Source organism: Pteropus medius, unplaced genomic scaffold (genome assembly GCF_902729225.1).
Source record: "Pteropus medius unplaced genomic scaffold, Ma_sr-lr_union100, whole genome shotgun sequence".
NCBI lineage: Eukaryota > Metazoa > Chordata > Mammalia > Chiroptera > Pteropodidae > Pteropus > Pteropus medius.
Window position 1 is genome coordinate 20,838,279 of NW_024352787.1, and position 12,457 is coordinate 20,850,735.

Below are 12,457 nucleotides of genomic sequence, written 5' to 3' on the forward strand. Positions count from 1 at the left end.
GTATCGCATAGGCTCCTTAAATTATTATTACAGTCTTGGCTTCTTTTTTCTTGCCATTCTGATTGAGTGTCCTTGGCTTTCCCATCCTCTACATAGGTCATTTGATCCTCTTCTTTATTCACTCTGTTTATTCCATTTAATATACTTCTAATCTCAGATAATGTGTTCTTCATTTCTGACTGGTTCCTTTTTATAATTTCCATTTAAATTTTTATGGTTTTTTTAATCTCTTTGTTAAAGTTCTCATTGCATTTATCTACACTTCCCAAAAGTTCATTGAGCATCTTTATAACCAGTGTTTCGAACACTGTTATCTGTTAGATTACTTGACTCCATTATATCTGGATCTCTGTTCTTTTATTTCACATGGTTTCTGCTTCTTTGTCATCCCATTTTGGCTGCCTTTCTGTGTCTGTTTCTATGTACTAATCAAAGCTCCTAAGTTTCTGGTCTTATTAGAGTGGCTTTGTGTAGTAGGTGTTTAGCCCTAGCCTGTACCCCTCGGGGGCCACCTGTGAAGATTCTGCAAGCAATCCACAGATGCTCTGCTTATAGTTGCTTACAGGCCACATCAGAAACCATAGTCAGCTGCCCACAGTGTGAGTCTAGGTACTGCTCAGAAAGGAGCACCTGACTAAGCAAGGATGCACCTGGATGTAGCTTAGGTGTGGTTGTGAGTTGGGGGAGCGAAGTTTCAGGGAATCCTCTGGGTGTTATCCAGTTTGATGACATCTCAGCTATGGTGGTGCTGCATCTCCACACTGGGAGAGGGGAGGACTCAACAGAGGAACAATGGATACCGCTGGCACTTTTATAAAAAGTGAGTCTCATCTTGGCCCTCACTCAGACAACTCAGTGTCCCTCTGTAATTCCCTGGTGCCCCCTGTGCAACCTAACTGGCACTGGTGCTCAGAAAGTCCGCTCATGGACACGGCCACAAGAAAGTCTTCTCATAGACATGGCCCCTTTAAGAGGCTTCTGCAGCTGTCGGCTGTTGCTGACACAGCCTCTCTCCCACTCAACCGCTAGGAACCAGGCAGCCTCGCCCCATCCTACCTTCTGCTATGCAAGGTGATTTCTTAGTTCTTTCCCTAGTTGTATGGTTTATTCATTTATATCCCAGGCAATTTTTTCTTGCTGTTTACTCTTTGTGTCTGTCACAACTTTGTTTGATCACCAGAAGGATGAATAGAGCCTCTATCATCTACGCCATTTTTCCCCACTCTGCTTTATTTTTTTTTTTCATGATTTCTTTGGCTATTTAGAAACATTCGTGTTTCTGTATGACTTTTGGTATTGTTTTTTTTTCTTCTATTTCTGTATTTTAAAAGCCACTGGAAACTTGATAAAGATAACATTGAATTTGTAGATTGCTTTGAGTAGGATAGACATTTAAATAATATTAAATCTTCCAATTAATGAACACAGTGTATCTTTTCATTTATTTGTGTCTTTTTAAAGTTCTTGTATAAATATTTTGTAGTTTTTAGTATACAAGTCTTTTACCTCCTTCTTATTTTTAAGTATTTTATTCTTTTTTTATGTTACTGTAAATGAGACTATTTTCATGTTATCTGCAAACAAAGATAATTTCACTTCTTCTTTGCCTATTGGATTTCTTTTGTTTTTGTTTTTTACTCCTAATTGGTCTCAGTATGTCTTTCAATATTATGTTGAATAGAAGTGGCACAAGTAGGCATCCTTGACTTGTTCCTGATTTTAGAGGAAAGGCTTTCAGCTCTGCCACTGAGTATGATATTAATTGTGGATATGCATATATGGTTTTTATCATGTTAAGGAAGTTTACTTTTAATCCTAGTTTATTGAGTGTTTTCTGTTATCATGAAAATGTGTTGACTTATCTCAATGCATTTTTTTGCATCAATTCAGATAATCATCTGTTTTTCCCTTTTCATTCTAAAAATGTGATGTATTAATTGATACTCATGTTAAGTTCTCTTTGCATTTTGGGAAATAAATCCCACTTGCTTGTGGGAATAATTTATTTATTTTACTGCTGAGTTTGCTAGTATTTTGTAAGGGATTGTCATGTCAATATTTATGAGAGATGTTGGTGTGTGTTTTTCTCTTCTTATAGTGTCTTAGCCTGGCTGTATTATAAAAAACTGTTGGTCTCATAGCTTCAGTCAAGACATATTCCCTCCTCTTCAATTTTTTATTATTATTAAAGTCATTGGGGTAACACTGGTTAGAAAAATTATATAGGTTTCAAGATAATACATCATCTTTTTTTATAGTTAATTTTGGTGTATGGTGACAGCAGTCTAGTTTCTTTTGCATATGGCTTTCCGGTTTTCCTAGCATCGTTTATTGAAGAGGTTTTCTTTCCTCCATTGTATATTTTTGGCTCCTTTGTCAAAAATTATTTGCCCAGGGAGAGAAAAAAAAAGGCATAGATGATAGAGGCTCTGTTCATCCCTCTGGCGACCAAATCGAAGTAGTGACAATAACAAGGAGCAGAAGCAAGGAATAATTGCCTGGGATCTAGATGAACAAGCCATATAACTAGGGAGAAATCCAAGAAATCACCCTGCAACAGCTGAAGGTAGGATGGGGCAAGGACTCAAGGCTGCTGGGTCTCGAGCAGCTGAGTGAGATAGAGGACGCGGCAACAGCAGCGGCAGTGGCAGTGGCAGTGGGAGACGCCTCTTAAAGTGGCTGTGTCTATGAGCAGATTTTCGTGGTGACAGACCTGCTTGCTCTGAGCACCAGTACTGATTTGGCTGAGTGCAGGGGGCACCAAGGACTTACAGGGAGACATTGTCAAAGTGAGGGTCAAAGTGAGACTTGCCCTGTTGTTGTTCCAAAGTGAGACTTGCCCTATCCATTGTTCCCTGTTGGGCCCTCCCTCCTCCCAGTGCCTGGACACAGAGCCACCATAGCCCTGAAGTCATCAAACTGGATAACAAAGGTCACTCCACCCAGAGCATTCTCTGAAACTCCACCTTCCCCAACTTACGGCCCCACCCAGGCCACATCCAAGTATATCCTCAACAAGTCAGGTGCTCCTTTCTGAGTAGTGCCTAGACTCATACTGGAGCCAGCTGGCCTCAGTTTCTGGTGTGGCCTTTTGAGGCAACTATAAGCACAGCCATCTGTGGATTTATTGCTAATCTTAACAGGTGGCCCTGGAGGAGAAGAGGCTTATTCTAAATTTAGCCTGCAGCTGAACCCCTCTCAAGACTGTGCCACTGAACACCTACTTCACAATACACACTAATAAGACCAGGAGACTTAAGAGCTTTGCTTAGTACATAGAAACAAACATAGAAAGGCAGCCAAAATGAGAACACAAAGAAGCAGAAACCATATGAAACAGAACAGAGATCCAGATATAATGGAGTCAAGTAATCTAACAGATAACAGTGTTCAAAACACTGGTTATAAAGATGCTCAATGAACTTTTGGGAAGTGTAGATAAATTCAATGAGAACTTTAACAAAGAGATTTAAAAAACCATAAAAATTTAAATAGAAATTATAAAAGGGAACCAGTCAGAAATGAAGAACACATTATCTGAGATGAGAAGTATATTAAATGGAATGAACAAAGGAATGAACGAAGTGAGTAAAGAAAAGGATCAAATGACCTATCTAGAGGACAAGAAAGCCAAAAACCGGCAATCAGAATGGCAAGAAAAAAGATGTCAAGACTATAAAAATAATTTTAGACTAATTAGGATCCAAATATCCATCTGATTGGTGCACCTGAAGGAAAACAAGATGTTGAACAGATGTTTGAAGAAATAATGATGGAAAACTTCCCTAACTTGGCGAAGGAAATGAACATAAAAACCCAGGAAGCTCAGAGAATTCCGAAAATCAGGGATCCAAAGAGACACACACCAAAACACGTCATAATTAAAATATGCCAAAGGTTAACTACAAAGAAAGAACATTAAAAGCAGCAAGAGAAAAAACAGATAATTACTTATAAAGGGACACCCATAGACAGCTGATTTCTCAAAAGAAACTTTGCAGGACAGAAGGGCTTGGTACAAAACATTTCACAGGATGAAGACCCAGGATCTACAGCCAAGAATAATTTATATAGCAAAGCTATCATTTAGAATTGAAGAACAGATAAAGAGCTTCTCAGATAAAAATAAGCTAAAGAAATTCATCACCACCAAGCCAATATTACAGGAAATGTTGGAGGGGCTACGTTAAGAAGAAAAAACATATATCAAAAACAGGAATAAAGAATGGAGAACAGAGTCCATTGGCTGGGGAAGACATGCTATTGACGGGTGTGTTCGCTTTGTCACACAGGCAACTACTGGTAAAGCAAAGGCTGACATGTACCTGGATGCTGAAGACGCCCTGGGTCTAGACCCGCAGCGAAGCTTGTTTGGGGTGAGAAACGTGGCAAAGTGAGAGTTGTCCCTAGATCTCTCGTCTTGAACCAACAATAAGCTAAACATCTAAAACTAAACAAAAAACACAAAAACTGCACACCAGCATGTCTAAGCATGGGATTTGTGCATAAGAGCTACCACAGAAACATGGTCAAGTGAGAGATGTCCCTAGATCTCTCCCCTTGAAACAACAATAAGCTGAACATCTAAAACTCAACAACAACAAAAAAACACCCAAACTGCACGCCAGCACGTCTCAGCAGATCTGCACATAAATGTTACCACAGGTCAGAACCCAGGGTGTCGGGTGGTGGACTGGGACAAATAAAGAACTTGCCTCTCGCAGCTGCCAAGTTCCCTGTAGGAGGGAGGGGAGGGAAGAAAGAGCAGCGAGTTCCCTGAACAGACCTGCCTGACAGAGCTGTGAGTTCCACACAGCCGGCAGCATTGCCTATTCATCATGGCAGAAAGCAGAGAAGCGGGACGGCAGAAAAACAATAGTTGATTTTTACCAACCATGGTTATAAAACTGAAGCTGAGCTACAACCACCAACTTCAATTACCTCAACCCAAAAAGGCCTTCTCCAAGACACACTGTATTAAAATTATCAAAAGTCAATGACAAAGATAAAATTCTCAGGGCAGCCAAGGAGAATAAAATGGTAACATATAAAGAAAAACCCAGTAGATTATCCTCGTACTTCTCAGCACAAATCTTACAAGCCAGAAAGGAATGCAATCAAATATTCAAACTATTAAGTGAAAGAAACTACCAGCCTAGAATAATGTATCCAGCTGAGCTCTCTTTTAGACTTGAAGGAGAAAGTAAGACCTTTCAAGATGTACAAAAATTGAGGGAATTCTCCACTATGAGGCCTGCACTATAAGAAATACTGAGAGGGGTCAGCTCACCTAAAACAATAAAAAAAAATACATAATTAGGAGTAAAGTGACTATCATGCAAATAGAAGCAGAGGAGTGCGACTCTTACTAAGAATGGAGAATTACAAACTTAAATAATAAGAGACTTGCTATAGCAAAATAATAATGAAAATTCAGCATATACATAAACGAATTGAGAAAATAATGAATGAAAAGGGGAGGATTCAAAGATCCAAATTCTCAAAGGAGAAATGGAGATAAGGCACCTGCAGAAGAAAATGGACAACTGTATATATATAACTATTTTTACATATTCATAATAGTAAGCGCACACAGAAGATTCAGAACTGAAGTATATAACATAAAACAAGAAGAAGCAGAGGAAAACCCACAAAAGCCAACCAAAATAAAGAAAACAGAAACACAAGGACAAAGAAGCAATAGAAACACCAAGCTACCAGAAAGCAAAAGATAAAATGGCTATAAGAAGACCGCATATTTCAATAATCACCCTAAATGTAAATGGACTGAACTCACCAATAAAAAGGCACAGAGTTACACATTGGATCAAAAACAAAATCCAACAGTATGCTGCCTCCAGGGCACACATCTCAGCTCCAAAGACAAATATACACTCGAAGTGAAAGGGTGGAAAATGTGATTTCAAGCAAATGGCATTCAGAGAAAAGTGAGAATAGCGGTACTAATATCAGATGAAATAGACTTCAAAATAAAAAAGGTAAAGAAAGATACTGAGGAACACTTCATAATGATAAAAGGAATCATGCACCAAGAAGACATAACACTTATTAATATCTATGCTCCCAATCAGGGAGCCCCGAAATATGTAAAGCAATTACTAACAGAACTAAAGGGAGAAACAGACCAAAACATTATCATAGTAGGGGAATTAAATATCCCACTCTAGAACATGGACAGATCATTCAGACAGAAAATCAATAAGGAAATAACATCCTTAAGAGACACATTAGACGAACTAGACATAATTGACATTTACAGAGCCTTCCATCCCAAAACAACTGCTTATACATTTTTCTCGCGTACACATGGAACATCCTCAAGAATTGACCACATACTGGGAAACAGAGATAGCTTCAACAAATATAAGAGGGTTGAAATGATACCAACCATATTCACTGACCAGAGTGCTTTGAAACTAGAGACCAATTGCAAAACGAAAGCAGGAAAAAAAACACAAATACATGGAGATTAAAGAAGAATAACTGGGTCAGAGAAGAAATAAAAACAGAGATCAAGAGATACAGAGAAACAAATGATAATGATAGTACATATCAAAACTTTTGGGACATGGAAAAAAGTGGTCATAAGAGGAAAGTTCATATCATTACAGGCCTATCTCCAAAAACAACAATGAGCCCAAATAAACAACATAATGTATCATCTTTAAAAACTAGAAAAGGAAGAACAAATGAAGCCTAAACTCAGCAGAAGGAAAGAAACCATCAAAATTAGAGCAGAAATAAATGAAATTGAAAACAAATAAGCAATAGAAAACATAAATACAACAGAGAGCTGGTTCTAAGAGAAGGTCAATAAAATTGACAACCACCTGACTAGAAAAAAGAGAAAGGACACAAATAAACAAAATCAGGGATGAAAGAGAGGAAATTACGACTGATAGCACAGAAATACAAAGAATCATACAAGAATAATATGAAAAATTTAATAACCTTGAAGAAATGGACCAGTACTTAGAAAAATACAGCCTTCCTAGGCTGTATCAAGAAGATCTGGAAAATCTAAATAGACTGATCAGCAGTATGGAAATTGAAACAATCATCAAAAACATACCAAAAGGTAAAAGTCCAAGACCAGATGGCTTTACCACTGAATTCTACCAATCATTCAAAGAATATGTAATACCTATACTCCTCAAACTCTTCCAAAAAATCGAAAAGGAGGCAACATTTCCAAACTCATATTATGAGGCAAATATCATCCTGATACCAAAACCTAGTAAGGATAGTATGAAAAAAGAAAACTACAGACCAATACTTCTCATGAACCCAGTTGCAAAAATCCTAATAAGATACAAGCGAACCAAATACAGCAACATATTAAAAAGATTATACACCACAATCAAGTGCGCTTCATCCCAAAGGCACAGGGATGGTTCGACATACGCAAATCAATTAATTTGATGCATCACATAAGGAAATTTTTAAAAAAGAATCATATGATCATATCAATAGATACAAAAAGAGCCTTTGACAAGATACAGCGCCTACTTGTGATCAAAACTCTTAACAAAATTGGTATAGAAGTACTGTAACATAATAAAGTCCATATATGACAAACCATCAGCCAATATTATACTTAATGGTGGAAAACTAAAAACCTTCCCTCTAACATCAGGAACAAGGCAAGGCTGTGCACTATCGCTTCTGTTATTTAATATAACATTGGAGGTCCTAGAGAGTGTAATCAGACAAGAGAAAGATATAAAAGGCATCCAAATAGGAAACGAAGTCACACTGTCACTATTTGTGGATGACATGATTCTCTATACGGAAACCCCAAAGACTCCACAAGAACACTACTAGAAACAATAAACAAATACAGTAAAGTCTCTGGATACAAAATCAACATTGAAAAATCCAAAGCGTTCCTATACACTAATAATAAATGTCAGAAAAAGAAGTGTAATTCCTTTTGCAATTACAACTAAAAGGATAAAATACCTAGGAATAAATTTAATGAAACATGTGAAGGACCTATATAATGAAAACTATGAGTCCCTATTAAAAGAAATAGAAGAAGATACAAAGAAATGGAAAGATATTTCGTGTTCATAGATTAGAAGAATTGACATAGTTACAATGACCATATTACATAAAGCATTATACAGATTTAATGCAATCCTCATCAAAATCTTATCGGCATTTTTTAAAGAAGTAGAACAAAAAATCATCAGATTTATATGAAAGCACAAAAGACCCCGAATTGCAAAAGCCATCCTGAGGGAAAAAAAAGTGAGGCTAGAGGCATCACTCTGCCCAACTTCAAATTATACTACAAAGCGACAGTAATCAAAACTGCATGGTATTCGCAGCAAAACAGACACACATACCAGTGGAACAGTATAGAGAGTCCAGAAGAAATCCATATTTACATGGGCAAATAATTTTCAACAAAGAAGCCAGAAACATACAGTGGAGAAAGGAAAGCCTCTTCAATAAACGGTACTGGGAAAATTGGAAGGCCACCTGCAAAAGAATGAAACTAGACTGTTGTCTATCACCACATACCAAAATTAACTCAAAATGAATTAAGGATCTGAATATATGACCCGAAACAATAAAATGCGTAGAAGAAAACGTAGGATCTAAACTCAAGGTTTTTGGACTTAAAGAGGATTTTATGAATTTTACCTCAAAGGCTAGTGAAGTAAAAGCAAAAATAAACAAATGGGACTACATCAAACTAAAAAGCTTCTGCTCAGCAAAAGAAACCGTGAACGAAGTAAAGAGACAACCATCCAAATGGGAAAATATATTTGCAAGCAACACCTCTGATAGGGGCTTAATATTCAAAATATACACAGAACTCATACGACTCAATAACAACAACAACAACAACAACAACAACAACAACAACAACAACAATGATCCAACCAAAAAATGGGCAGAGGACCTGAACAGACACTTCACTCCAGAGGACATGCTAATGGTCAACAAATATATGCAAAGATGCTCAACATCACTAGCTCTTAGGGAAATGAAAATCAAAACCAAAATGAGATATCATCACACACCTGTTAGAATAGCTATAATCAACAGAACAAATAATAACAATGTTGGAGAGAATGTGGAGAAAAAGGAATCCTGATACACTGCTGGTGGGATTGCAAATTAGTACAGCCACTATGGAAAACAGTATGGAGCTTTCTCAAAAAACTAAGAATTGATCTACTATATGATCCAGCAATCCCTCTACTGGGTATTTACCCCAAAGTCTTGAAAACCCATTCGAAAAAATATTTGCACAACGATGTTCATAGCAGCATTATTCACAGTGGCCAGGACATGGAAGCAACCGAAGTGTCCTACAATAGATGACTGGCTAAAGAAGCTGTAGTACATATGTACAATGGAATATTACTCAGCCATAAGAAGAGATGACATACTGCCATTTGCGACAACATGGATGGACTTCAAAATAATCATGCTAAGCCAAATAAGCCAGACAGAAAAAGTTGAAAATCACATGATATCACATATGTGTGGGATATAAACCTAAAAGCAACGAATGAGCAGGACGAACAAACAGAAACTCATGGACATGGACTATAGACTAGTGGTTACCAGAGGACTATAGGCTAGTGGTTACTAGTGGGATGGGGGATGTTGGGGGAGGTAGACAGGGTAAAGGGGTGAAGTATAGAGTTTAGGGGGAGGGTGAAGTGGTTAAAGGGGATCAAATACATGGTAGCTGAAGGAAACTGGACTTGGGATGGTAAACACACAATAGAATATACAGATGTCAAATTATAATGTACACCTGAAAATTATATAACTGTATTAACCATTGTTATCCCAATAAACTTAATTTTAAAAAAATGAAAAAAATATAGTAAGGAAACAGACAACTTGATACAAAATGGCAATTTTATAATAAGAAGAGAACAATACTTGATTAGGGAACAGTGAAATCTGGGAGGAAAGGTTTCAATTGTCTTTAAAGAATATTACAATTTAGTCTATGGAGAAAGATGAAAAATCCTTAAAATAAGAAAATCTTTTAATTAAAATAAGAAAACACTAACCTGGCTTCTTTGTTTATTTGATCACCATATCCCACTGTTTTCACAACAGTTAATTTCAATTGAACATTGCTTTCCTGAAGTTCATATGTCTGAATTTTAAGTTCAATATTTGAATAAAAGTGTGAGGATTTTTTGTCTTTCAAATTAGTATTAAACAATGTGTCAATCAGTGTTGATTTTCCAATTCCTGTTTCTCCTGTAATAAAGATAGATACATCAAAAAAGAGTGTGAGATGGCTGAGGAGAAACTTCTGAACCCCTATGGTGGTATAAAAGATCCCAAATACTTCAAAGACAGAGATGTCCTTGAAACTGTACATGTTATCCTGACACCTTCAGTCATTAACAGAATATAACAAGAAAATATACACAAAGATATATCTGATTTTGAAAAGCACTGAAACATTTAAAGAAAAAATGTTTAAATAACATGGCTAGAAGATGAAATCAATGAAAACAAAGATATGTTCTTGAATTAACAACACAATGTTACACTGATGAAGATAAGTTGAAATGAGCATTTGGAAAAATTAAGTAATAATTCAGATGAGAAGTTTAGCACTTACCCACACAGAGAACATTAAAAGAGAATCCTTGTTGAATAGATCTGTTCACCAACTGATGAGGCAAACATTCAAAACCAAAATGACCAAGCATAGTTAAGCAACGAATATTATCTTCTCTTTGCTTAAGGAAAAAAAAAAAGATTTTAATTAAAAAAGGAACTATAAATGAAAACATAATTATAATATTTCAAAGAAATTTGGATTATCATTTGATTATCATATCTCAGGCAAGATGAAATGAAATAAATTTGTGAGCAAAGAAATCCTTGTTCAGACACATACATTTTGCTATCATTTTTATAAATAGTATCTCTATCTGTAATCACACTCAAAGATATTGTTTCTAAATTTAAAAATAGGAAATTAAAGAAATACCAAAATGAAGTTCAGTGAATTACTCTAAAATAATAAATTATTTTTTAAGAAAAAAATTTAAAAATTAGCATCCTTTCATTCTGTTTCAGTGTGTTAATATATCTAAGCAACTCAATATATGTTAACACATGTAAGAAAACCAAAGTCAATTTGAAATTTTTTATAAAAGCAACAAAATCTTTGACTTTAAATTTGTCATACGCCTTCTGAGAACTCTTGTTTTATCAAATTGTTAAATGAATCTATTGCTAATAACATCAATCTAGAAAATTAGAAATCCATAAATATTACACATAAAGTTACCAACTGATTACTTTTAAATGGTGGAAAAAATAATTCAAAGAAAGCTTAACTGTCTATAGCAATTTAATCCCTGAAAACCTCTCTGAAATGACTACAAAATTTCACAAATGCTTTCTGTAGAAACTATTTACTTGAGCTTTCTTTTTAACATTCAATATAACATTTAATATGACTCCCTGAAATAAGAGAATATCCAAATAAATAATGATACATTTATTCACACATTGGGACATCCTTAAGTTATTAGAGCTATTTATGGCAAGTGCTTTAATAAACTGAAAAATATTTATGTGAAAACATTAAGTAAAAAAGGTAAGGTACAAAATTGTGTGTACATTCCTTCTTTATGGTGATATCATAGTAACTTATAGCATTTACCTCCTCACACATTAACAATCAAAACAACTGTTTTGAAGGCAATGGAAGAAAAAAAAAGGCAAAATGAGAAGAAATCAAACCCTGGAAACAAGGGTAGCATAATAGATGAAATCACATTTATCCACACAGTCTCAGTGAATGAGGTGTTTGGGAAGTAGAGCATAAGCACAGAGTGACAATCTTGGGCTGAGAAGCCTAAGATACTGAGAAAACCAAAATATCAAAATATTGAGAAAGAAATCCTGGAAGAAGAAGCCACAGAGAAAAGAAACCCAAATCTAAAATTTTAGAATACTTCACTAAGCCTAACTCTGCATATGCAGCCATTTCTACAAAAAGATTAGTGGAAATTAAGAGAACAGTTGTCATTCTGAAACAGTTGTCATTCTGAAACAGTTGTCATTCTGAAACTGGTATTTCAGAATTGGTCCTGTGAAGTCCTAAGGAAATAGAGTTTAAAGTTCAAGCTTCTCCCAAGTTATACAAGTTTTATAAACACTTTGGACTTTTTATTTAATCTCTTAAAACCCCTTGCTATAGAATTAAAGACTACATTCTAAGTCAAAGGGTTAATTTCAGATCAAAGAGTATAACTAAAATAGATCTACCTTTATAAAGCATAGTACCATGACTCAACAGGGTCCAAATGACTTACCAGTAATCTAACTGCCTGCTGAACAAAATATAATACTCTTTAGAGAAATACAATAACAGAATACAGACATTCTACAATATACTTTCCACAGTACCCAATGAATAATCAAAATT

At 35.7% G+C, this 12,457-nt stretch overlaps 1 protein-coding gene across 1 annotated transcript in view; it reads right to left on the reverse strand.

The window, feature by feature from the left end:
* Nucleotides 1–12,457, reverse strand: part of SEPTIN14 (septin 14) — a 117,139-nt gene that overhangs the window by 85,567 nt on the left and 19,115 nt on the right. Inside the window, exons 2-3 of the mRNA XM_039849233.1 lie at nucleotides 10,634–10,754; nucleotides 10,068–10,263 (exon numbers count right to left, since the gene is read on the reverse strand). Coding sequence (XP_039705167.1) covers nucleotides 10,068–10,263; nucleotides 10,634–10,754 — 317 coding nt within the window. The remainder of the gene's footprint in view (nucleotides 1–10,067; nucleotides 10,264–10,633; nucleotides 10,755–12,457) is intronic.